At 49.6% G+C, this 26,173-nt stretch overlaps 1 protein-coding gene across 1 annotated transcript in view; it reads right to left on the reverse strand.

Moving 5' to 3' along the window:
- LOC120837637 overlaps window positions 1-26,173 on the reverse strand; it is a gene marked incomplete at its 5' end in the record, with an annotated part of 103,657 nt that overhangs the window by 9,261 nt on the left and 68,223 nt on the right. Inside the window, 3 exons of the mRNA XM_042292042.1 lie at window positions 8,934-9,467; window positions 11,244-11,427; window positions 14,730-14,956. Of these exons, the coding sequence (XP_042147976.1) occupies window positions 8,934-9,467; window positions 11,244-11,427; window positions 14,730-14,956 (945 nt within the window). The remainder of the gene's footprint in view (window positions 1-8,933; window positions 9,468-11,243; window positions 11,428-14,729; window positions 14,957-26,173) is intronic.

Below are 26,173 nucleotides of genomic sequence, written 5' to 3' on the forward strand. Positions count from 1 at the left end.
GCTCCATGCTCTAGGGGACGTCTCGGAGGCACAAGCTCTCGTGCACTAAGGGCTGCTGCCAACTCTATGAGCTCGCGCTTCTAGTCTTCGCTGCGGTACAACATAAGGTGAAACGGAGTATAACGAGCAACAAGCTCCGCCCATTGGCCAAACTCTCACTCCGAGGCAACAAACCCAGTGGCGCCATCTACTGGGTAGCCCCGGTACACTTCCGGTTCACGTATATTCCCTAATTTTTACTCATCATTCTTTTATCATAACGGTGAATTAAGTCTGACAGTGCTAGAAGTGGCCATTTCCAAAGGATAGCGTGTGGAATTGATATCACAAATACTACGAAACCAGCCGTCTAGTTCCAAACCGGAAGTAGTTGGGGGCTATTCGCACACTTGCGCCTCCACGATTTAACTCACGCGAGAAAAAGCGAATTGCCGCTGGCAAGGAAAGCACGCTTGTCCTCTAAGAAATGCAAGGCTACTATAGTGAATGCGAAGCTCACACATATAACGAATGTTAATATCAAACTATTCAGTCACCACTAATTCAACTCAGTTCGATGGTATGAATGTTGTAGACAAAAATATACAAAGCTTGATAAAAAAAATGACACGGTATGTTTTAAGAGTGGACGATGAAACAAACATGTACTCAGCTGTCTACTGTAAAGGGCTCCACACCTCGAAAGATGCTGATGTCGAGACTGATTTAGTAAAGAAATAGGATTCGAAGGCAGCTAGGTAGAACAGACCAGACGCAGGAAATTGCTATCTGATCGGTGGCTGCAACAGAGAGAATGATAAAGACGCTCACATTCTCTCGCTCGTGATCCGGGACAAAAAGAGAGCGCAGCCGGTTCAGAAGATTGAGTCTCTATCCTAGAAGTTCACAGTTCTAGATGTCAGGAATTAAAAGTTAAAAATTGGCAATAGATAGCAGCTGTAAATAACTTTTATGTTATTGTCGAAAATGTTCGACTCTCTAAATTAAAAGGACTGGCGGAATACCAGAAGTCGCCGCCTGAATTCTAAGGCAGCGGCTTGTGTCCATTTCTTGCCAATAGCTATCTAGTCTAAACACCACTTGTTTTGTCTATTTTTATTCCTCTAAGACCTAGAGGCTTATTTCTTCTATATCTTCCTTCTTATGCCAGTTTTAGATGAGGAGAGACGCCAGTAATCGATCGATAGCTACGATCTTTTTTTTTTTTTTTTCTATGTCCTTCCCCCCATCTTCTCATTTCCACTATATAAAGGCAAGAGACAGACCGGGCTATCCTAAAACTAATTTCTGGGGGACGCAATTACCTCCCTAATTTGATCTAGAATCCTCCCTGCGCCCCAGACAGAGTTCGTGGGCATTTGTTTGCCTTTTGGTAATGTTCCTAGAGGAGCACAGTCTCCTTCCCTCGTCCTCTAGTTATCCAGAAATAGAGCAAAATAGGGGCTCCGAAGTCTTTTCCGTTGGAAAACCGACTCTCAGGCAATTATGATCTACCTCTTCAGATAACGACCAGAATACCTAGCGACCTCTATGTTCCTCGATGCCATACTTTGCGACGAGGCAGCACAATTTCCGATAATTAATGAAGCACTGAACATTAAAAATTGAAGCCACAAGGCGAACTCGTGTTGTGACGCTTTCTGTGTTCGCTTTATCTTGCGTTTGGTACTCCTCTTCTCCAGGCTCATGCGTTACTGGCGTTACTAGGCCTTTTTCGCTTACCCTCGTCCCCAACCACGTAGATGATAAATCCGGTATGCTGGATGAAAGAACGAAATCGCTCCTGCCGCCACGCTGATTCTCGAAGAAATGCGTCATCCTTTCGCGCAGCGGTTATATATGTATAACAAAGCATGGTGAATGCAGCCTCGGAGCAATTTTCTCGGGGTGAACGTTCCCGAAGCAGTAAGCTTCGTGAATGTTCACGAAGTTCACAAGCAGATCAGGTCACTTAGCGTGTGCATGAAGGACGTACGCTAGATGCGCGGAATACGACAGAGCCATTTAGTTGTTGTGCATACATGTTGTGCATACGGGGGCGTCTTCACCGTGCGCTTACGGCCCGGTGACATGCTAAGACGACTGCGCGTCAAGAACGGTGTGGTAGGCCGAAGAACGGAACCGCAGCCTGCGTACGTCCACGGGTCTCCAAAGCCGGCGGCAGGAGCTTGCGAGGGCGTCCAAAGAGCGCACCCGCACCCCGGCCGCTTATTTCGACGAGAGGCTAGGCGATAGGAGGCATAGCAACGTCAGCCGCACAGGATTGGCTGGCTATAGAGAGCGACGGCATGACGTAACACCTAGCAACATCAGTGCTGCGGAGGACAGCCGGGTTAGGTCGTACTTGGGCTGCCGGCGGGGTGTCTCCCGTATGCCATGGACGAAGAAGTCGTCGGAACCAGCGCTACGCGGATGAAGAGAAGGACAAAGCAAATGGTTGGGTACTGGTAGCTAGTCGGGTTGTTTTTAGGCTGCACTGATGGTGTCTCCCGCATAGGAGACGAAACGTCTACTTATAAATTGTTGCTATTGTTATATAAGTAGGAGGTATTGCTTTGTAAGCCGTTTATTACACATTCAGCAGAAATTAGACATTAAAACTAATAAGACATTAATAAGACATTAAGACATTGACTTATTAAAAAAGAACCACATTATGCTTACATGGAAATAAACTAAACCGATTAATTGATAAATTAATCGATTAAAGGGTGGCGATTAATCGGGTTAATTTTTTTAATCGACGCCCAGCTCCGATCCTAGATGGAGCACGCGATCCGAACGGAAGCGCTCCGACTCCTGATCCCCAGTGGAACATAATCGCTCCTCTAAATTCCGCGAATGCCTTCCCGTCATTCATCTTCCCGGGAACCTCCTTCCTGCGGTACCGCATCTCGAAGCACATGTTTTCACAATCGCGGCGCCAACAACCCTTGTTCAACACACGAACAAAGTTAGTCATGATGTGAAAAATACGTGTCGATGAGCAATGTGCTTCAGTGTTGCTCACTTGCCCAGTGTTGCTCACTCCATCGGCATACCCGTGAACGATATTCCGATGGAGTATTCTGTCTTACTGCTCGAGCAGCTGGAGGAGCTGCTCGAGCAACTTGACGACGAGTTGTCATCAAGCAGCAGCAGCAGTAAAGCGGGCGGCACTTCGCGAGCGGCCATTACGAATTCTTTCGAGGCCAGATGTCCGGCGAGAAAAAAAGTCATGTGTGCACGCCGAGGGGTGGCCAGGCTGGCTTTCTGTCGAATCCGCCGAAATCTGGAGCGACTTTTCTCGGATCCGAATCGAGATCTGAAGTCGCAGTTGACACAAAGCGACGAGTGGAACACGTCCGTTTCGATCCCGATCGCCCAGTAAATAGGCGCGCTCCAGAAAATTCAATCCCGGCGTGCTCAAAAACGACTAGTGGAGCTCGCCATTAGAGTTCCTCGATATGCTCCCTCGAAGGGGGAGGATATCAAGGAACTTTAGTGACGAAAGGGGGAGCAGATTTGCACATTTGATTTCCCCGCGCCGCCACGCTGCTATTCTCCGAGATCGATCACGTGAGGTGCAAAGGATCCAGCGCCGTGCAGGAAATCCAGTGCTACAGTCACTCCGCCGACGTTGCACGCGCCCCGGCGTATGTTCTTTTGCTTCCGCCTCCTTCACCTCGTTTGCTGTTTTTCATGCGCGGTGCCGCTATTCGCTGAATTCAGTCACGTGACGCGCAAAAAATCCAGGGCAGTGCAAGAAAACCAGCGCTACGGCCACCCGCCGAGGCTGAATGTGAAACTGTGCTACCGTAGGTAGCTATATACAAGAAATCTATGATGACTAGGAGGGCGTCGCCACGTCGCGGCGAACGACGGAGTTAGCGCAATGACGCTCGTACTGCTGGGGAGCGAGTCGAATGGTACGGCCGGAGAAGCCTGCGCGCGCGTCGAATCTCGGAGGCCATGCACCGTCCATGACCTCCGAGATGCGTCGGATCTCGGAGCATATCTACCGTCTGCCAACGCCGTCGTCCTGCTATGTTGTGTTTCTGGGAGCGCTGAAGGAGAGACCGCTCGAGAACACCATACTCTACACGGGGTGCAGCACCCTTGAGACATCAGGCGGGTGGTGGTGGCCTCTGCCACCTTCGCTTAGGGCTCTAAACACAAAAGGAACGTCTTCTGGAAGCCACCAGACGATCTCGGACTGCCAGCCCTCGCAAAGAAAAGTACCGGAGCGCGCGTGTGTGCGTGCGTGTGCATATGTGTGTGTGCGTTTCAGTTCCAGCGGCAAGAGCGTCGAGCGCCGGAGCATGGCCAGAGCGGCTAGGGGTTGCATCATCTGCACCTCGCTGAAAGAACAAAGGACAATTGCACCAGCCGCCCCCGAAACCTCGAACACCACGTGGACATTCGGACCCTGGAGAAGGCTGCTGTCTTCCAGAGGGCCTTCTCGCCTTCGGAGAGCTATATATTAGGGGTTAAGGGGGCTCGAAGTCGCCGATTGGGCTGTCGACCAGCTACCTGTATATTCACTGTACATAAAAGTTCTACTTCAGTAATCCCACACCAGGTCTATTTCATCGGGGCTATGCGGTCAGCGAGCGACAAATTTTGTTGTGTTCGTCCGTTTTTTTATCGTTCCCCATCTCAGGGTTTACAAGATGTCTTGACTCCTGGTTCCGCACCTGAGACCGACCCCTCCTGCAGTCGCAACAGCGATCACCCAAGGTCGGCGGCGTCGTTGGCGTCCCTCCCCTCGAGATGATCGGAATAACTTCACCTGTGACATTTTGTTCATGCCGGTACGCAACGACAGCTTAAAAGCACAACGATGGGGAATTTCTAGAGTGCAGCTCTCACGAAATTGCTTGCTAGTGAACCAATAGTCGTCGCGCACCCATCCAAACACCATGGTAAACAGAAGAGAACCGGAAATATTTCTCTCCCCCTGTCGTGGCGGCCGGATTTGGCGCGCACACCCAGTATAACGAGGGTTATAGCTATCGACGATGAGACTGGTGAATACGGAGCGGTTTCCAGAATCCGCGAGAGAGGCGGGAGTCTGCTCCGTGGGACACGCTCCAAATCGACGAGCGGAAAATGGACTTGCATTTTTGGTGCCACCGGCCGGAGACTGTCTGTTGTTCAAAATGGCCGCTGCTCGGAGTTGCCCGAGCTCAAACTTAGCGAGCCGATTGAGCTCTCCGACGATCTACCACATTTGTAGCTGTCCAGATGCGGAAGCAACACGCGACACAGGTCTGGCGCATTCCCGCAGACCACGTCACAAATAGAGAGGAAGAGGTTTGCGTTCGCCATTTCATACCTTTCGGCCGCACCGGGTGGAACTTAGATTGGTGGTAAAACATTAATAAACAGTGCTTCATTTAAAACAACAACAAGAACGGCGGGTGGTTATCATTTGAGCCCGTTCTCGTTTCGACCTTCTCACTTGGCCCTTCTCAAAACAACCATTCTCAAAAAGATCTTCTCTCTTGGACCTGTCGCATATGGTCCTTTCCCGTTTCGTCTTTCGCATTCCAACCCTCCTCATTTGGGCCCGTTCTCGTTTCGCCCTTTTCACCTGGCCCTTTTCAAAACAGCCATTCTCAAAAATATCTCACTTTGACCCGTCGCGCTTGACTCTTTCTATACAAAATCGTTTTTCAGGGTAATATTAATACATTGATATGATTTGTGTGTATTTGTGTGTGTGTGTGTATGTGTGTGTGTGTGTGTGTGTGTGTGTGTGTGTGTGTGTGTGTGTGTGTGTGTGTGTGTGTGTGCCACACTACAGGCATACTCTCTCTGCTAAGGATTTTAGCAGTGCGTCGAGGTCGTCCTGAAAAGCTACTAGCTGACAATAAAACAGACCAACTATTTATCGCAGCCAGATCATATTCCGAAATGTCACGTTGTTTGAGGTCTCTCAACTTGGGACAATGCAACCACTTCTATAATGCAGTGGTTCTCAAAAGGGGGTCTGCGAAGACATCCTAGGGGTCCGCGAAGCCCTGTCTCATCAGTCAGGCACGGCAATATTAGTTGTCTTTTTTCACGTTGAGAAGAAACGTTCCAATTTTCGGGAGAGTACTCTCGTGTGTATGTCAATAAGATAAGTCGACTTTACACTAGAAATTAGTTATATCCATTTATTAAATCATTATCATGATAACCTATACCTTCCTATTCCTCCATCATCTCCACCTTTCTACAAGGCGTCCGCGAAACATTAAAGGTTGAGAACCACTGCTATTATGTATGCTATTTCTGTTCAAACAAAGTTTCCAAACTAAATGTTCATCGCTTTTTTTTCTCGTTTGCTTAGAGGAAGGGAAGCAGGCGTCAATGTACGATTCTCAGTGCGTACCTCTACACATAACATACATCTGATGGTATGTTGGGGGCCCAAGCAAGGTAAGGCTCATCAACAAAGCCGCGAAGGCATAACGACGTTAGAAGCATGCCGAACTAGTGCCATTCGGTCGTAGCGCGAACGGGTGAAATGTGAATGGGTCCAGTTGCGAAAAACACGATTCGGATCTTATGAGAAGGTTCGAACGAGAAGGACCAAATGAGAATGGGTTGAAATGTGCAAGGTTCAAATGCGAATGGGACGTTTTGAGATACACCCACAACAGCAATCGACGACATTTAGCTGCAATAAAATGAGCACACCTAACCTTGCGTCTGCTTCCTTCTTCGGATTTTCTGCCGTTCCTTTTCACGTTTTTCAGCTCAGGATCAATGTCAGCGATTACGATTTGCCACGCTCCAGTCCCGCCTCCGCACCCCTGGTCGATGCGAGGTACGAGAGTTCGAGCTGTGACTCTAAACGCCGTGTAAACAAGCAATGCGACCGAACGGATCCTACTCGACGCCGACCGTTCGAGTCCTTATCGTTTCGTCGAAACTCGTTTCGTGTAATTACGTTTCGAGGACAATTTTTCATGGACACACGTTTCGTCGACACGAACATTTCATCGACACTCATTACACGAACTGCACGCTGTAGGGACATTTCGTCACGCGTGTATCACTGGGGTGCGCGTTAACCCCCCTCCCGCCTGCGTTCACGCCGCTTCGCGGCGACAGTCTGCGGCGGCTCACTACAAAAATGTTAACCCACCCGACCGACCCGCACACACAGCTTCGCGGCGGCAGCTTCACGTAGCTTATTACAGAAAAAGGCTAATCTGAGCTATCGACGAAACGACTTGTCGATGAAACGATCTGTCGATGAAACGATCTGTCGATGAAACGATCTGTCGATGAAACGTCATTCGATGAACTGATTGCCACCAGACGGTTCGGCTAGGTCTGGCGATCGCGCCGCGCATGCATAACGCCGAGTGAAAGGAACCGACGAAGGGCGCTTCTGTCGGCTTCCACCAAGCTCCCCCGATTTTCATGAGTCAACATCAGTGGGGTCGGAAGCGCTCAACGGGACGGAAGCTGCCACAAATCTACGAGCGGAAGAGTACCAACTTGAGCCGGATCTGCCAGCGGAAGAAGCGCGCTCCAGAAAGGGGGCACTTTTGGCGCGCTCCAAATCTGCGCGCAGTGTTCACCATGGGTTCGCACGCTCGACCAGACACGGGACCTCGAGAGAGATACGATTCAGTGCCAAAGAGATGCCGAGAAAGATAAGAACTCACCGAGTGCGCTATCTCTTTGGAGCTCGAGGTCACTGACTTTTAGACTGCGCCTGCACGTAGTCGGACGGCTCTCACTCACATGTCCACTCCGAGTTGTTTTTCAAAAATGCCAAAACGCCGTGCGCAGTCACTCGCCTGCCGTCGCTCGCGCGCCTGCCCTCGCCCGCCCGTCTGCGTTTTCTCCGCTTCCTTCATCGTCTGCTACAACCATCTGTATGATCGTTCCCGGCATTCCCTTCTGCGAGTGCACGTACTGCAACAGGTCTATTACCGCGCAGATTTTCACATTCGTTTTATAGATTACCGACTCATTTTTTTTTCTTTTTCTTGTAATTACGTAACATATGATTGTAGACTGACAGCCTAGAGCCGATTGATACAATGCACGCTTCCCCTTTCTTCGTAAGAACAAGGCAGTATTGCTGCGCGAACGCGGGCGGCACGTGTCACGGGCGAGTTCTGGAGAAATACTATGGCGCGTTTGGACAGATCGGCGCAATGAGCACCGCCGTGTTATTCGAATAATCGCCAGTGGCACGCGCTTCGGGCAATAGCGTATTTGTCAGCACTAGAAAGGAGCTCATCGAAAAGCTTTTATGACAACCACGAGCCCTTCCTAATTAGCAGTAGTGTCATTGCTTAGAGTTTTTTTACGAACCCTACTGAAATAAGTGAGGAAAAAATGCAGGAGGAGTTGCGAGGGAAGTAAAGAAGTTTATCGAAGTCGTTCAATTTGTTTGGGCTCTTCTGTTTGCTCTGTACTTGCTTTAACTACAAATGGAAAACGAAACATTCAAATGTGAGCCTCGCTGAGCTTAAACAGCAAATTGGCTTCTTAGTTATTTTATCTCCGGCATATCTATCTGAATTTGGTTGAGCTATATGATTTATATGAAAGTTATATGAGTGGCTGCCGGTTAAAAAAATATTACTTTTCTATTTCTCATTACCTATACTTTATTTTGGCCAAAATTTTGTGTTCGTTTTTTTTTTTTTTTTTTTTACAATTATGAAGCAGATTAGTTTCGAAAGGAGAAGACCAAATATGTGTTGTCTTTTCGTTTTGCGTATTTTTAAGAACCAAATGAGAGAAAGAAAAACGGTAATAAATAACAGATAGTAAGGGATACAGATTCAAGCGAAGCTGCTTGGATTTTACGCCCGCGAGAAGACTCCAGATTGACGCTTCATCGTTTTGGAATACGCACTACACGAAGGTCTCTTCTTCAAAGAGAACATCCCTCTTTTTTTTTTCCCCCGAAAGTGCCGAAGGCAGGCACTTACCGACATCGTAATAGCAGTAGTATAGCACGAGTCCCCTGTCGAAAAGCGTCGAGTCGACCCGGGGGTGGCCCTCCTTGAACTTGGGCATCCCCCCGGGAGCGTCGGTGTCGAGCGGCGAGCGGGCCCCGACATCGTCCTCCATGAAGTGAAAGGACTGCTCGAACACGGACATGCCCTGCACCTTCTGGCACGTGCCGGCGTCGTACTGCAGCAGGTAAAAGGGAAGGTCCGTGGGCAGCCTGATTGCGACGTCGGGGCTGCCGTCGTTGCGGCAGCAAAAGTACAGCGTCGTGTTGTGGGCCGTGTAGCGTCCCCGGGGCACGGTGCCGGACACCCGGTTGTGGGCATCCGGGGCCGTCGGCTGCTGATCCATCCAGGTGATGTAGCCGCTCTGAAAGCCGTCCGGGCACGTGTCCCCGACCTGCAGGATGCAGTAGTTGCCCGGGGACCACGGGGTCGTCGCGTTGCTCGGCGGGGCGTCGTCCTTCTTCACGCAGAAACATTGCTCCACGCCGCCGTCCTCCTGAAGGCCGCCTGCGGAGGAGGGCACAGCCGCCATTCGCAACAAACAACTATCAAAGATCGAACACGCCGAGGTCATCCCCGGCGATGAAAGGAGTATTGTTTTGTACCAGGCACGCACCCAAGGGACGGCATGGGGCCCGGGCGCCCCCCCCCCCCCCCCCTCTCCCAAAAAAAAAAAAAGATAAACTAAGAAACTTGTATTTTGTTGGGGTCTTTTCTATCCTCTCCACCTCATAAAGCATTTTGTCACGGGCGTGTACCCCCCCCCCCCCCCCCCCCTCGTCCTCCCCGAAACAGAATCCTCGCTACATGCCTCGTTCCGGCACACAGGACGACATGTCACCAATGAAACGCGACATTTCGTTCAGAGTGCAAACGGTGTGATTACAAAATGTGTATGCTTTTGTAGATGACAAAAACAAATAAAAAAAATCGAAAAATGTTTTTTTTTTTTTTTCACGGAGAGGGAATATATTATTGCGATAATCGTCTTAAAAACAACGCACTATGTTTTTTTTTTTTTTTCGCGAGAGTGATGTGTCCGGTCCTCAGCTCTTTGGGCGCGCGCTCGCTGCGTTGCATTGTAGTCCGGGCTGTATGGGCATCGAGCCGTGCGCATTCGAGATATCCTGGCGCCACCAATCGGAGGCGCGAGGATCTTCCGCTCGCTATTGGCTGTTGGTGGTCCTGGTCTCGGAACATGCTCCTCCCATCGCCGGAGATGACCTCGGTGTGCTGCGATCTTTTATTGATTTTTTAATAGGGAAATTGATCAGGTATCGTTGTGACTAGAGACTTCTAGGATGCTTAGAACCCCCAGAGTGAGTTACCGCCATATTTAGGCGATCGGTGTTCGCTATACAGACATGACGAGATAACCTGCGAACAAACCTGTACGTTCGACGCATGTTTGCTTCATACATGATTCGAACATGGCTGCAGACAGTTTTTGCACGACCAATGTCACAGGACTGTCGTACAAGAAACAAACGCGCCCTAGACAGTGGCAGCAGACTGTCTTTTGTATTATGTGGTAGCGGTGTGACGGAGTCTTTAATCAAGCCCACCCAGTGAGGAAGGCGAGCAGTATCTCGCGCCAGTAGACAAAAGCAGACGCTGTCTGCTTTTGTGTGCTATCAACAATCCGCTCTCTAAAGACGTTGCCATGCCGACAATTATCGCGTTCATTTAGGCTTAGGAATGCCCAGAATCGAAACACTATCTAAAAAATGCGACGATGTCATTGCCCATGCTTTGCGGTTTAAGTGAGGTAAAGCAAAGCGAAAGCCTCCTGCACCATTTGTTGCTGGCTAACGCGCCCGATATTGCAGCTACAACGACATATTAGTTCCGATTCGAGCGGAGCTCGCTCACTGGGGCACCGCCATGTTTCCCCGGCCGCATCCCTACCGAGCCAGTCAAGTGATCTCAAAATCCCTCTCCTAGGTACTGCGGCTAACTTTAGCCGCGGTTAGCGCTTCGAGTAAACGGGCCCAGGTTATGAGGCGACAAAAGAGTCGCTAAGCATGATGCTCCCTTACCTGTCTCGGCTAAGCATGTTACATATTGCACCATTTAAAAAAATTCGCAACTCAAAAAGTGTTTTTTTGTTTTTGTTTTGTTCTGTTCCATAAACGTGCGTTATGTTACACGTCGCACATTAAGCGCTTGAACCGCCAAGTGTTCCAATCGAAAGAATACACAGAACATAATCTGTGCTAGCGGCCAATTTTCATCGACTTGCGAGCGGTTCAAAAGATCTGGTGCTGCGGAACTCGAGGTCACCTTTGAGCTTCATGCCGTCGCTCCAATGGCGGATCTTGTCGTCCTCCACGACGTCGTACGCAATGTCGTGGAACCTGCAGCCCGTGGCCCAAGTGAAGCCCACGGATGAGGGGCAGCCGGACACTGGCATGGGCAGCCCGTAGGAACCGGGAGGCCACGTCGCTGGGGTGGGGCTAGGCAGTTCCTGGAAGCCGCCAATGGGACACAGCATGCTTACGCAGCTATGCTTGCCGATGCCCGGAGGTCGGGTATCGGAAAGAGACGCCACGCGGTTTTGATTCTCTCACTGACCATTGCGACTTTGAGCAGAGACACACCAGGCTAGCTTTCTCGGCTGAACCCAACATACAGAGCGCATGGCCGTCACAATACGAAGCCGTTAAAATAGGTAAAAAAAAGCACGAAATGAAAATAGTCGATTGAGTCACGCTCTTCCACAAAAATATAACTTTTACGATAGGCCATAACTATACTTCGTTTCAGCTTCGGTCCGAGCGCTGCCGATGTTATGAGCCGAAGGGCCAATTAAACAGCGAAAGAGGCACAACGCCATGGCGTGCACTCTGCAGTTGATAGGACCAGGCGGTATTCGCCGTCTCTCTGTGCGTGCTCCTCCGCCGGCTAGTCCTATCAAGAGCAGAGAGCACGCCATGACGTTGCGCTTTTTGCGCTGTTTGATTGGCCCTTCTGCTCATAACATTGGCCGCGCTCGGACCTCAACTGAAACGAAGTATAATATGCTTAGTAGAAGAGCGTGTTGGTTTAAGTCATGGATGAAGAAAGAATAAACAATTAAAACAGGGACAACACAACTACATCTTTCAACTAGCAACAGACGAGTAAACTTTCAACAGCGAGCAGCCAACTATACCCAGTAGGAGTAGGGGAGAGAAGGGGAGAGAAGGAAAGATAAAACACGCGAAGTGCAAGTCAGGGTGGCACAACAATCCTTGGGGGGCATGACAGCAGATTCGGCAGGGAAATCATAGAATCATTCGCCATGACCACAGCAAAAAGCAACGTGTCAAACCCTTCCCTCCTGCTGACGAAAACTGAGGTTGAATTTTTAAAATCCGAGATAACCCTACCACCCTGACTTGCACTTCGCGTGTTTTATCTTTCCTTCTCTCCCCTTCTCTCCCCTACTCCTACTGGGTATAGTTGGCTGCTCGCTGTTGAAAGTTTACTCGTCTGTTGCTAGTTGAAAGATGTAGTTGTGTTGTCCCTGTTTTAATTGTTTATTCTTTCTTCATCCATAACTAATAAGCTGCCAAACTAAAATAATGAAATAATAAAAAAAAAATTGGCGAAAAGGACATTGCGGACAATTCTCATGAAAAATGAAAAGAAATCCTATCTCAAATTCGGACGCGTAATCAGCAGAACATTTCCAAAACTGCAAATGGGGCCACAAACAAGGAAGATAAAAAATCGGCACCTCCCATGAACAAGAATCGTCGAGCAACCGAAGGACCTCAAGGTCCTAAGAAACGTGTCTTTTTATAAGTTTATATTTCTCCATGTGCCTTGAAGATGACGGCGATTTAAACAACTTGGCACTTCCTAAGTTCCTAACTATTGACAAATCATCCCACGCAAAAAAAAAAAAACAAATAAATAAAAGCTATGGAGGTGGGGTTATATATTTATATTCAATAAGTTCAACATTGCTTTCACGCGTCAGCGTTTCTCTTTCGTGCTAGCGAGACTTTCAAGGGCAGGAAGAAACGTTGCCGGTGACGCAATAACCGCCAATATTGGAATGAGCCCTTTTTTTATGATTGGCCTAGCAAACAGACGTGACACTCCCCCCAGGCAATCTCCAGTACTTCACTCCTTTTTCTGGCTCGCGAGGAGCATTGCGACGTGATCTATATATGTTTGCGCTGTCAAACTATGCAAGCACACGCCGCGACATTGGGCCGAAGCACTAAATTTCAGAAAGGCTTTATTGACACCTCGTGGTCAATAAACTCTTTAAATTGTCACTTCAAGGTTGAAAAAGAAAAAAGAAATACTACCACTAAAAGGTGCAAATCAGGTCTGGCTTTTGTCGTTAAATAATTTAAGAACACGCGTTCAGCATTCCTCCAAGACCACCCAAAAGACAAGGCCTGGTCATGACGTCATATAGTTATTGAATCCCCACCCCGCCCCGAGTAGCAAACATACGGAAGCTCAAAGAGAATCGTGGCAGACGCGTCCGTCCGAGCTTCGCCGCGTGCTAGCCTGACACTCGTTTTCAGATGATGTAAGACAAGCTGGACGCGCTGCAAGACGCGCTCCAGCACGCGCTCTATGCCTTCCGCTCTGATTTGGCTCCGCGCGCGCGAGGTGCACGAGGCGCCAGAACATCGTCGAAGATAGGGTTGGTATACGACGCTCGTGCTCGGAGGCGGGACACCTGAAGCTCCTGCCCCCGTTTTCACTTTGTATGCGCCCATACTCACTGACAGTTTGAGAAACGCAAGGCGTGAGGAGTTCCGCGGGCTTTGTATTATCTCTCTACGGCCAATCAGATTGTGGCACGAAAGCGAAGAGCAAACATAACAGGCCGTGCCCGGTGTTACTTCTGAACCAGGAGCTTTCGTCCCTTTTGGCTCAGAAAGCATTCGCTGAGATCCTTCTGTCGTTAGCCGTGAACAGGGGCGGATTCAGAGGGGGGGGGGGGGGGGGGGGGGGGGGGGGGGGGGGGGGGGTCCGGATGTTCTGACCCCCTGCTTGAATTCTGCATGTGTAAAAATTTAAGGCATGGAAACGGGAAAAAAAAAGGGGGGTCCTAAACATATAATACGGTGACCAACACCTGACCCTCCCTCCCCGCCCCCCCCCCCCCTCCCAGCCCCCCCCCCTCCCCCCCCCCCCCCCCCCTCCCCCCCCCTCTCAAGAAATACCTGCGTCCGCCCCTGGCCGTGAATGGCCCCCTACGTGTTCTGCGGGGAAGCGAGCTCACATAAGGTGGTGAACTGGGCCAGTTTGCTGACGTTATACATGACGGGGAAAATAGCTCAGAAAACGCGAACAACGAAGTGGAACAAACACGACAGGAATATGCTTCATTGTCCTGTCGTGTTTGTTCTTGTTCGTAGCCCGAGTTTTTTAAGCTGTTTTCCCCATCATGTATAACAAACTCACATACTTCTTTTTTGGGTGCACGGAGACTGACGAAAGGGATCCTCGGCCGTCACATCAAAAACGTTCGATATCTAAAACCGCGGTCGGACTGCTAATTCATCGTAAGGAAGGACGGTCTCCACACACTGCCTGAGGTCTTCCTTGTATGCCGGTCCTGTCATACTGGGCATGCAAAAACTACTTGCCGACATGTTAACACGGCGTATGAAGCAAACATGGTTCGAAAATGATTGATGCGTGACTGCGGATAAATCTGTCATCATGTCTGCGGAGAAACTCCGGGACTTTTGTACGGAGCGGTGTGAGTGCCTGCACGAGGAGAGAGAGAGAGAGAGAGAGAGCGGCCCTCACCACGTTCTCGACCATGTTGTGGATCTCTACCGCGTAGATGAGGTGCTCCTTCTGCAGGTTCACCTGCCACCAGGGGTCCTTGATGAACTCGGTGGAGACGCACGAGCCCGCCGAGAACGAGCTCTCCTCGTTGCCGTCCACGGCCAGCTGGGCGTCGTAGTGCTCGTACGTGGTGTTCTGCAGCGCGGGCTTGCCCTGCGCCACGTTCACCAGCTTGTCCGTGTCCGCTGCACACAGGAGGTCGATCACTTAAAGGGGCCATGGAACAATTTTTGTACTTTGCGCCAATACCGCTGAGAACGGATCCCTCACGTTAATGACCCATGAAACATGCGTTCGTTTTTCACCCCACGGAATAGAAGACCCAGTAAAAAATTAAAGAAAAACGAGCAGAGTTCACCCCCTCAACTCGGAGCCGGAACAAGCGGCCACGTGATCCGGAGCCGATTATATGCCGCCAATGTTAATCATAGCCACGGGCTATGATAGCTGGGGTCGGCAAGGGACAGGACGCGAGCTGAGTTCCAGACATCGTCATGGTTCGGCTATTGTCGTCGTTGCAGCGATTGGACACGGGCCACGACCCGGATGCTTCTCGAGGTAGTAATTATCACGAGCCCAAATCGAGCGCCCACGCAATGCTCGGGTCCAATCTATGAAGCGCATTAAAATATCGTCATTGGGGTGTACAGCGATCCCCAGGTTACGTCCTCAAATTTTGAAAAGGAGGGATTGAATAAAAATGATCGCTTTTGTCCTTGAAACTACACCGCAACAAAGAAGTTTCTTGGCTAGTGGCGTTGGGTGCGAGTAACCTCGAGCCCTACTAGTGTCAGTAAGCTCGTGTAAAGTGAAAAACATTCCAATTGAATGTCTTTGCACCGCCCCTTTAAGTGTCACTGAGAAAATGCACATAGTTTTGAGCAGCGCCCCTCGCGAGTAAAATGAAATACTTTTAGGTCGTTTCCCTCGTTGCTGAAAGGCGCTATGAAAGAAAACACGAACAAAACAGTCGAAAGAAATGTATTCCTGCTGTTTCGAAAACGCTAATAGATCGCAGCTAAACATAGCTTTTGTTCATTTTTGTTTTAAATTTTACCCGTATGAACAGACGCTGACGGACGCTAGCATTCGAACGTGGCTCGTGTATAATCGAACGCTACAACGCCGCTTTAAGGCGGCGTTGTAGCGTTCGATTTTACTTCGATGTTCCTTCGGCGTCTGCAAAGACCCGACCATCAATTGATGGTCGGGTCTTTGCAGACGCCGAAGTAACATTACATTGTCGCGTCTGGTGGATGCACTGGGATGCACTCGCGCCCCCTGGCCGAGTGCAACATGCGCATACCGCTGAGAAGATGAGGAGCGCATATTTATTAGATGTTTAGAACTCACCAGGCCCCGCGTGTCTTTTAAGTTGCCAGTGCTTATATAGGTGCATCTTAAAAATAAATTACTGCGCTTCGACGTTTTCGCGCGCAACATTTGGGCGGGCCAATCGCTGCGATCTTTGACGAATGATGAAGCCGAAAATATCTTTAGACCTAAAAGCAAAGGCTACGAAGGATATTTTATGAACACGCGAAAGTTCACGCTCAGTGTCACGTTACAGACTTCATTTTTAGGCTGATACATAGTTTTACGGTTTCAATATTTGTAGGTTTAGGCATATTCGGAGCGTGAAACGCATGATCACGTCGTGGCTCGTGTCGCGTTGCAGCTGGGCTTCATTTTAAGGTGTACTAAGCTTATTTTCGGCCTCGTCCTTCACAAAGCTCTTACCGCACCTATATAGCGATTGGTCTTCCACTGGCTCTGCGGAAATGTAGAGGCAGAGCGTACGGGTATACACCCTATAAACATCTGGTGTGTCTACTTTCTCCCAAAGAAACTGGGAGAGCCAGTCACCGAGCTGTGACACTGGATAGGATGTTTCACGTGCTTACGACTTGCTGAGTCGCACAACGTAGACTGTCTTTTTAGGTCCGAAGGTATTTTCAGCCTCGTCGTAACCCCAATTGGTTTTGGGCAGAGCAGACACACTGCATATTTAATGCCATCCTAGGGCGTCAACGTCGCTCCGTCCTCTGTTTCATTTTTTGATATTTATGTTTATTATCTCTTGAGGTTTATAATCTTACTTACTACTTTAAAGTAGTCTTGTACGAATAGTTAATTTTGAGTCCGAAGCGAATTCGAAGCGAATAGTGGTTTTGGCCGAATATTTTCGTTTGGAATATCGAATAGTTTTTCCACTCCTTTCACTACCATTGCATAATGCTTAGACAAAAACCCAGCTAAACCTGTAAAGGTTATTCCACTTTTTCATTCATAAGCCAAGCTTAATCTATCTATATTTATGAACTGTGATCTCAGAAGGTCTCGTGTCTTGGGATGGCAAGTAAACGACGGATTTGACATAGACTGAATCCTATAGAGATGGCCAACTATACCAATTGAGTGAATTTACAAATCTTGCTCTATAAAATATTCTTTCTTTAAACTCAAGTTAAAAAAGAATGAGTCGCGCATGATGAACACATGTTGTAAAAGCATCTCAGCCTAACATAGTATACTCTTCCACAAAAGTTTAAGTTTGAAACTTTTACTACAATATAAATATACACATTCACAAAGTTTCCATTTATTTTCAAATACAGTCGGCAAGGGTGCACCATCCCGCTTTGAATGTATGCTTTTCTTGCGCACGCAATAACGATATTGTTTATCGCGGTGGGTTATCCCGTTAAGTGCGCTTCTTCGCGAGCACCAATGTAATGCGGAGAAGCAACACCAGCGAAGCTCACTTTCGCGGGGTTGCTTCTCCACAGCGCATCGGTGCTTGGTAAGAAGCGCACTCAACGGGGCTAACCCGCCGTAATCAATACTTCGAAAAACGCTAATAGTGCAGTTCTTTTCGAAGCGAATATCAAATAGTGTATTATTCGGAACTACTATTCGAAATTTCTAATATTCGCACAACCCTACTTTAAACGGATATTGAACCTAAATTTCGAGCTCACAGAACTAAGCTGGACGGATAGACGGGACCCTGCAAAACCCAAAAACATCACTGGTACAGCGATATCTCTAACGGATCGCCGTATTTCCGGAAAAGAAGTGAGCGATTGAAAACGGCCGACAAGGCCCACGAGACAAGGCACGTGATGATAATGCAATTAAATGCAAAGACGTGCAATCGAGCTGGACAAGAATGATGATAATAACCTCTGGAGAGGGGGAACAAAGGGGACCAAAGGGCAACACAAATCTGCGAACACAGCTAGGTGACTGGTGCATGACGGAAAAACCAGGCGGATTTTTCGGTCGCGCACCAGTCACCTAGTTGTGTTTGGAAATTTGTGCTTGTCCTTTGTCCCTCCTGTTCCCCTTCTCCAGAAATTATTATCGTCATACAAGTCACATAACGACTGTTGTTCTCTCTCCTCCTCGCTACGTCCGGTGGAGCTGGTGAACCGAAGCGAGGCCGCTTCCACTCATCCTCAAATTTTACAAGGGGACTGTGACGTCAAAGACCTCGCTTGATCGCGCCCTTCTTTTCCTAAAGTACGGCCATCCGTTTGAGATATCGATGAATGAGTGATGTTTTGGAGTTCGTAGCGTCCCGTTCAACGCTTCTGCGGCCTTATTTTGGAAAATCAAAATTTCGCTTCCCTTTAAGGGTCTAGGCAACGCGGTCTTGACGTGCTTGGGTATCGGTACGATGACACCAAGCTCCAACCTTCCTTTTTAAGAACACAATGAAAAAAAAAATTGGTTGTGGGAATGTTGATACAGCCCTACAGTTAGTCTGCGTTAAACGAGCGACTTGTCTCCCATCTGTAGATGAGAAATTTAGCCGGTGCAGTACAACCGCTAGCCTGGGGTCTTTAACGTGCACCACGCAGTAGCGATACACGACCGCACGCCGGCACGATGCTCATCCAGATTGAAACGGGTCGGGGTGGGGACTGAACCCCCACACCATGAAACTTATCATTCGCAAGTGATGGTAAGTGCCGTCACGGCATTCACTACCCACAAAAGCGAATTCAAATATTCGTCGATGTACTGATTGTTGACGAGCGCATACGTCCGTGTGACGCAGTACTCATGTTTAATGCGTGAGCTGGGGTATAGGCCGACGCGCTTTGGATACCGCGGATGTATCACAGTGAAAAGGCGGACAGCTTTCGAAGGACGGGAGGTACGAAGTAGTCCGCTATATTTGCGAATTTTCCTACCGAAAAGTAAGCATTTTACTTTCTACCCTCTTTTTTTTTTTGACCATTAAACAATATGCGATTACTAAGCTTCAGATATAAAATTATTTATCCCAGCCAAAAATTTATTTCACAACCCATTTCATCTTCAACACGTTTTCGTAGGCCACTGGTCAACGTAACCCCCCCCCCCCCCCCCCCCCCCCCCCACCCCCCCGGCCCTTTATTTCCTCTGAGTGGCAGTGGAGTTTGGTAAGGCTCAAAATGCGGCGCATGTAATTTATGTATAGTCACTGAAGGAATGAGAACGGAAGGACGTGTCTTCCATGCACCCGGCCGTCAGCACGCGCTCCATGCCTTCTGCCGTGCTTTGGCTGCGCGCGCGCGCTTGACATGCGCGAGATGCTGAGACGTTGTCGAAGGCAGCAAGCTTGCGCTGGACTAGCAATACAACCTACACTCGTGTTCACACCAAAAACCATACTAAAAACAAAAAAAGAAATTTTTTGAGGAACGTTAATAATTTACCTCTTTAATTAAGCATAGCCTCCTCTATACTGACAAAGCCTGGCAGATCGCCACGAGAAGCGGTCTCCGAAATGCAAAAGGTGGAGCGGCAGACAACGAATGAGAGGAGAGCCACGTGACTGGCGCCCCGCTGCGGCGTCTCGCAGCAGATTCGAAACTCATATGAAGTGTTTTTCGGTTCCTCGCCGCTGCAAAAGCTATGCGCTGACGAAATGGTTCGCTCTGTGCTACCAGATCCTCGCGCTCCAAATCTGCGACCGGGCACTTTATGGCTCCGTCGTCGAACTGCTGCAGGCTTTGTGAGCATGAAGGGGGCTATGAGTTAAGGTATATATAATCGCGTCCAAGATTGGCTGTATGCCATTTTATCAAGGCGTACACGTTTCAAGCGCCAAAGGCATCGTTTCCTCTCTTGACAACCAAATCATGTAAGAGCTAGTACTTCGTGCAGCGCATAGATAACGCGCAAAATTTCCTTTTAACGCGACAGCGTTTAGGAGCTCCCGTCGTGAGAAATCTGGCATCGTCGTCGCCGGGACCGAAAAATCCCATAATGCAACGCGCGCAGCCACGTGTGACGTACCACATGGCTGTGACGGCATGACCCTATCGACCCGCTAAATGTTTCCGCCAAATTCACCGGAAAACTTTCCCGCCAGATGTAACAGAAAAAGATTCCCGCCAAATGTAACGAAAACATTTCACGCCAAATTTTAGCAAAATATTTTCGTGCCAAACTTGGCGGGAACGTTTAAATGAATACACGTGACGTCATGTGTCGTCACGTGACACGTGATGCTACACTCTAAAAAAAGTCTTTGCGTCTGCTTTCCCGCACAACACTCGGAGTGCCAATCATCGCAACTTACGGAGGCAGCTCAGCGATTGACGATCCCGAAACATGTTTAGACCGAAAAACGCAGTCTGTGTCGCGCTTGCATTGCTCACAAGTCGGATTGCGTTTTTTGGTCCAAACTAATGTTTCGGCATCGTCAATTAATTACTGAACTGCCTCGTAAATTGCAATGATTTGCTCTTCTAGTGTTGTGCGGGAAAGTAGGCGCAGGAGCTTTTTTTAGAGTGTACCGACTAGACCACGCACACGCGCTTGCACGGGTTCTACGACCGCGGGTTTAATAGGCTGTTTCCGTAGACCGCATTCTCCCTCCGCTAAGCCCTTCTCAACGAAGAAGCCGCCACTGCACCTCCGCGCCGATGGCCTTGACTGTAGAGTTCCACGTATCGTAGCCGTTTGCGGAGGGCGTTGCGGGACGGCCAAAACCATCTACGAAAACTCCCCAACTTCGTGAACGGGGCCCAATAACGTTATCGCGTTCCACTCTTAAAGGCGAAGCATAAGTGTTCCCCAAGTTTTTTTTTTCTTCTTGTGACAAAGAGTAGTGTAGAAGACAAGAACTGCCCATGACGCCATCGCTAGTGCATCCCCGACGCGCCCCAAGCGGCAAACACGCTAAACCTATATGAGAGCCGTCGTAAAGCGGCAGATGCGTTCGTGGTAGTATCGCCGCCTGCTATAGCGTCACGCTCGTTAAGACGCTGCAAGACGCTCTGGCGGCGATATTGACGCAACTTAGGCGGTGCCGCATGGATCCACCGATGATGACGGGGATGGAGGTGCTGGCCTTGCGTTCTAGGTATGCGGAGCGGAAGTTCGTCTGCTTTCTTGCACGGGTTGTGGTGACGTCAGAACGCCGAACTTTGATTGACTCTGGTAGAAGGATACTGGGCAGACCTCAAAGCAAGCTGCCTTGAGGTCTTCCCACTATCATTCAATCAGTGCCAAGCAGAGCTCAGCATTCTGACGGAGTCACAATCCCTACAAAAGAAGCAGACGAACTTCCGCCCGCCAGTTTTGGCTAGAGGCAGGACAAACGGTGCCCCCCCCCCCCTTCCCCCCCCCCCCCCCCCCCCCCGCTGATTTCCCATTGTCACTTACTATAGTGGCATATCTCTCATGTCGGTACTTTTAAACTCGCATCCTCCCGCTTTTTACATATAATCCCACACTCTAAGAAACGCTTGTGCGTCTATTTACCACCAAACAGTGTTAGCGGTAACGCGTTACAAGGAACGGCGTTACGGGTATCGCGTAACTTTTTTTTTCGCTAACGTGTAACGTACTCGTTACTGTTTTAGCCTCTAGGGAAGTACTCAGTTTCTGCAGCTTGCATGTTTATTCGATGATGCCAAGAATACAACAAACCCGTAGGCACACTCACGGCTGCTTTTATACTGATAGCAGCCGCGCTATCTATAGGTTAAAGAGTGACGTCACAGTTAACCGACACATGACATTCGATTCGGACATGATGACACAACATTCCTTCCCCTTTAGAAAGTTTGTGGAGTCTACGGCTTGTAGCGCTCTGGAGGTCGGCTTGGCCGTGTGCTGCGCCGAGGCAAGAGTGGAGAAGCCGGCGGAGCTTCCAGTCTGGAGGCCCGGTTGTCCGATGGTGGGGCATTGGGACCAACAGTCACAGCACTGGGTATGCTGCGGCCTGGGTCAGGTGCCCGTGGTGTCGCGGCTCCGTTCTCTGCTTGTGCCGGGTCATGGTCGTCAGGTGATTCATTGTCAGTTGTAGCCGTATCGGTCTCGACGTCCGAAAACTGCTCCAGTCGGTTAGGTGTCCTCAGGTCAGCCTGAAATGATCTTGGCCGCAGGTTGTCAGCATGAATGTACCGCTCTTCCCCCCCCACCCAAACCAGATACGTAGCTGGGCTCACACGCTTGCTTATTGTGCCCGTCAGCCATTTGGAATCTCCGGCCCGTAAGCCTTTTATCATAACTTGGTCACCCTCAGAGAACTCTCTCCAGGGCCCCCGGTGCTGGTCTGCGTATTCTTTGGTTCGCTCGAGTCTCTTTTTCATTCGTTGCTCTATGTCGGGGTGCAGCAGACTCAGTCTTGTTCTGGGCCTCCAGGACAGGAACAGCTGGGCCGGAGTTTCATCGGTTGTCCCGGTGGGTGTGTTCCTGTAACTAAATAGGAACTGATCGACGCGATGTTGCAGAGACTTCGCATGGCCGCTTCTCTGCTCGTCCAGCACTTGTTTGAACAAAGCCTTTTTCACGGTTTGTACGCAGCGTTCCGCGCTGCCATTGGAGGCGGGATGGTAGGGCGGAGACTTGCTGTGTAGGACGCCATTCCTACTCAAAAAGAGTTCGAAATCTGCTGATGTGAATTGAGGCCCATTATCGGTCACTACCTCTTCCGGTAGCCCGTATGCCGCAAACACACTGCGCAGTTTTTCCACGGTCTTCTCACTACTAGTACTGTTCATCACAAACACTTCAATCCATTTAGAATGGGCGTCCACCAGCACAAGAAACCATTGCTGATCGCGATACGCATAGTCTATATGCACTCTCTCCCATCTACGCTTAGGCCAACCCCACGACAACAAGGGTACCTTGGGCGCAGCGTTTTGCGACAGCTGACACGTGACGCACTGTTTCACTGTTTGCTCTACATCTTGTGTTAGACGAGGCCACCAAACGTGGCACCTGGACAACATTTTCATTCGCGTCATCCCCGGATGACCTTCGTGCAGCATCGTCAAGACGCTACTTCTGAGTGACAACGGAACCACTACGCGATTACCCCAAGTTACACAATCTTGATCGACTGACAGTTCGTTACGTCGAACATAGTAAGGCGCTAGCAAATCGTCTGTAACTTTCGAAGGCCAGCCGTTTTGTGTGTAGAACAGCACTTTCGACAACAACTGATCCCTTCGCGTTTCCCGTCTTATCTCTTTTGCAGATAGCGGAGCTTCGTCTAGCGCCGAAAAGAACTGCACGCACTCTGACTCATCTTTGTTTGGCAGCGGTAGCCGTGAAAGCGCGTCGGCATTTCCTATATCACTGGATTTTCGATACACCCAAACATAGTTATAAGCGGAAAGCAGTAAGGCCCAGCGCTGCACGCGTGCTGCTGACATTGCAGGAATCGGCTTACCATGCCCCAGAATTCCCACCAGTGGTTGATGGTCAGAGTAGATGCAAAATTTTCGGCCGAAGAGGAACTTGTGAAATTTTTTTAAACCAAAAACCACTGCAAGCGCCTCTTTTTCAATGTGCGCGTAGCCTTGCTCCGCCTTGCAGAGCGTCCTAGACGCGAAAGCGATGGGCCTCTCCTCAGTACCAACTTTATGAAAGAGTATCGCGCCGACGCCGTACGCCGACGCGTCACATACAAGACCGAGGTCCTTTTCAGGATCGTAGTAAGTCAACACTCGTTCGTGCGTCAGCCACCGTTTTGTTTCTTGAAACACTTTTTCCTCCACTACGGTCCAATCCCAACTGGTGCTGTCACTTAGTAACTGGTGAAGTGGCTTCAGCTCTGCTGACATGTTCGGAACAAATTTCCCGTAGAAATTTAGCAGCCCCAGGTACGCTCGCAGCTCTTGTTTGTTCTGGGGTTTTGGCGCCTCTTTGATTGCGCGTAGGTTTTCCTCGGAAGGCCGAATCCCATGTTTATCAATTACGTGGCCCAAGTAAGCCACCGACGTCTGAAGAAACTTGCATTTTTCTCTTTTTACTTTGATACCGCGCTCCTTGAACCTTGTCAGCACGCTTTCTACTTTTCGATAACATTCTTCTGAAGTTTCTCCGGCTATCAACACATCGTCAAGATAGCATGATACTCTGTCAAGGCCCTTCAATATTTCGTCCATTACAGCCTGAAAAATAGACGGTGCACTCGTGATGCCGTATGGAAGGCGTGTGTACTTAAACAAGCCCATATGCGTGTTTACAGTTACAAGTGACTGCGAATCCGGGTGCAGTTGCAGCTGCTGGTACGCTGTAGAAAGATCAAGTACCGTGAAATATTTGCACCCGTGTAGCGTTGCAAACACGTCTTCCATTACCGGCAAGGGATAGTGGTCTGTTCTGAGATTCGGGTTCAGCGTCACTTTATAGTCGCCGCACAACCTCACTTTGTTGTTCGGCTTAGGGACAACGACCAACGGTGTTGCCCACTCACTCTGCTGAACCGGGACCAGGACTCCCGTTTTCACGAGCGCATGCAACTCTTGTTCTACTGACTCTCTTAAAGCGAATGGTACAGTTCTATGTTTACAAAAGACTGGGGTCGTGTCGTCCTTCAATACTAATTTAACTTGACTGCCCGCGATTAATCCCAGCTCAGGCTCAAACACCTGCGAGAATCGGTCAACCAGCCCTGCCACTTGGTCTAGACTAACCCCATACACGCTCATCCAGTCTAGCCTCAACGCTTCTAGCCAATCGCGGCCCATTAACACAGTCTCACATTTCTGCGGTGTGCGAACCACTACAAGCGACAACGTCATGGTCTGCCCATTGTGCTCCACCGGTACAATCAACTTGCCTAATACCTCCAAAGGCACGCCCCCATAAGTTTTCAACTTTAGGCGGCAGTTTGAGAGAGACAATCCAGGCCAGTACTGCTTATACACCTCTTCAGGCACAATGGAAACCGAGGCTCCTGTATCAACTTGCATTGTCACCAGTGTTCCCGCCACTCGAACTTCAGTAGTGTAACCCCCTTTTCTAGCACTGCAGGAGCCAATGTTGTACAGCCAAACGTTTTCCTCACTGTCGTCCACGGCTTGCACCAAACGGGACGTTGCTTTGCAGGCCCTTGCTAAGTGCCCCACTCGTCTACACGCTCGGCACTTGTACTTCCGAAACGGGCAACTTGACTCGTGATGGGGTGCTCCGCAGCGGAAACAGCCTGACGCCTCGGGCCTCTCAGTGTTGACTTCCATCGTCGCCTTCCTGGTAGCCGCTCCGACGTTCCTGTGTGGGCCTAGACGTTGGACGGCGTTCACCTCTAGTTGTTCAGAGGCTGCTGGCTGAAATATCTTGGTCTCTGCTCGTGCGAGTTCAATGCTTCTGGCAATGTCGCATGCCGCCGAAAAAGTTAGAGTTTTCTTTTTTAGAAGCTCTGCTTGGGCTGCCTGGTCTTTCAGCCCCGCGACAAAACGGTCCCGGAGTGCTTCATCCAGGAACTGCCCGAACTCGCAGGTGGCCGCGAGCCTTTTTAACTCAACCGTGTATGTCGCCACCGTTTCCTTCTCGAGCTGGGCCCTCCGGTTGAATCTGAATCGCTCGGCGATTACCATCGGCTTCGGAGCGTAATGCTCCCTGAGGACCGCGACCAGATGCGCATAGTCCTTTTGTTCTGGCTTCACTGGTGTTAACAGCGTCTTCAACGTGCGGTACGCTTGCTTCCCGATGGCCGTTACGAAGACCGAGACTTTCAAGTCGTCGCTCACCTTCGTTGCTCGAAGATAGTGTTCCATCCGCTCGACGTACGACTCGAAGTCTTCCTCCCCATCTTCAATGAACTGCTCGAACCGGCCGCCGCACGAAGCCATCCCGTGGTCCTCGGTCAAGGCGCTTGGGTTTTTGCCGATGACAGTGCTGGCTTCTGTCTTCTCGGCTATCCCATCCTCGTCGCCACTGTTTTAGCCTCTAGGGAAGTACTCAGTTTCTGCAGCTTGCATGTTTATTCGATGATGCCAAGAATACAACAAACCCGTAGGCACACTCACGGCTGCTTTTATACTGATAGCAGCCGCGCTATCTATAGGTTAAAGAGTGACGTCACAGTTAACCGACACATGACATTCGATTCGGACATGATGACACAACAGTTACTTTTTCAAAACAGTAACGGATAACGT

This window comes from Ixodes scapularis, unplaced genomic scaffold (genome assembly GCF_016920785.2).
Source record: "Ixodes scapularis isolate PalLabHiFi unplaced genomic scaffold, ASM1692078v2 PGA_scaffold0__279_contigs__length_252992795, whole genome shotgun sequence".
NCBI classification, from domain to species: Eukaryota; Metazoa; Arthropoda; class Arachnida; order Ixodida; family Ixodidae; genus Ixodes; species Ixodes scapularis.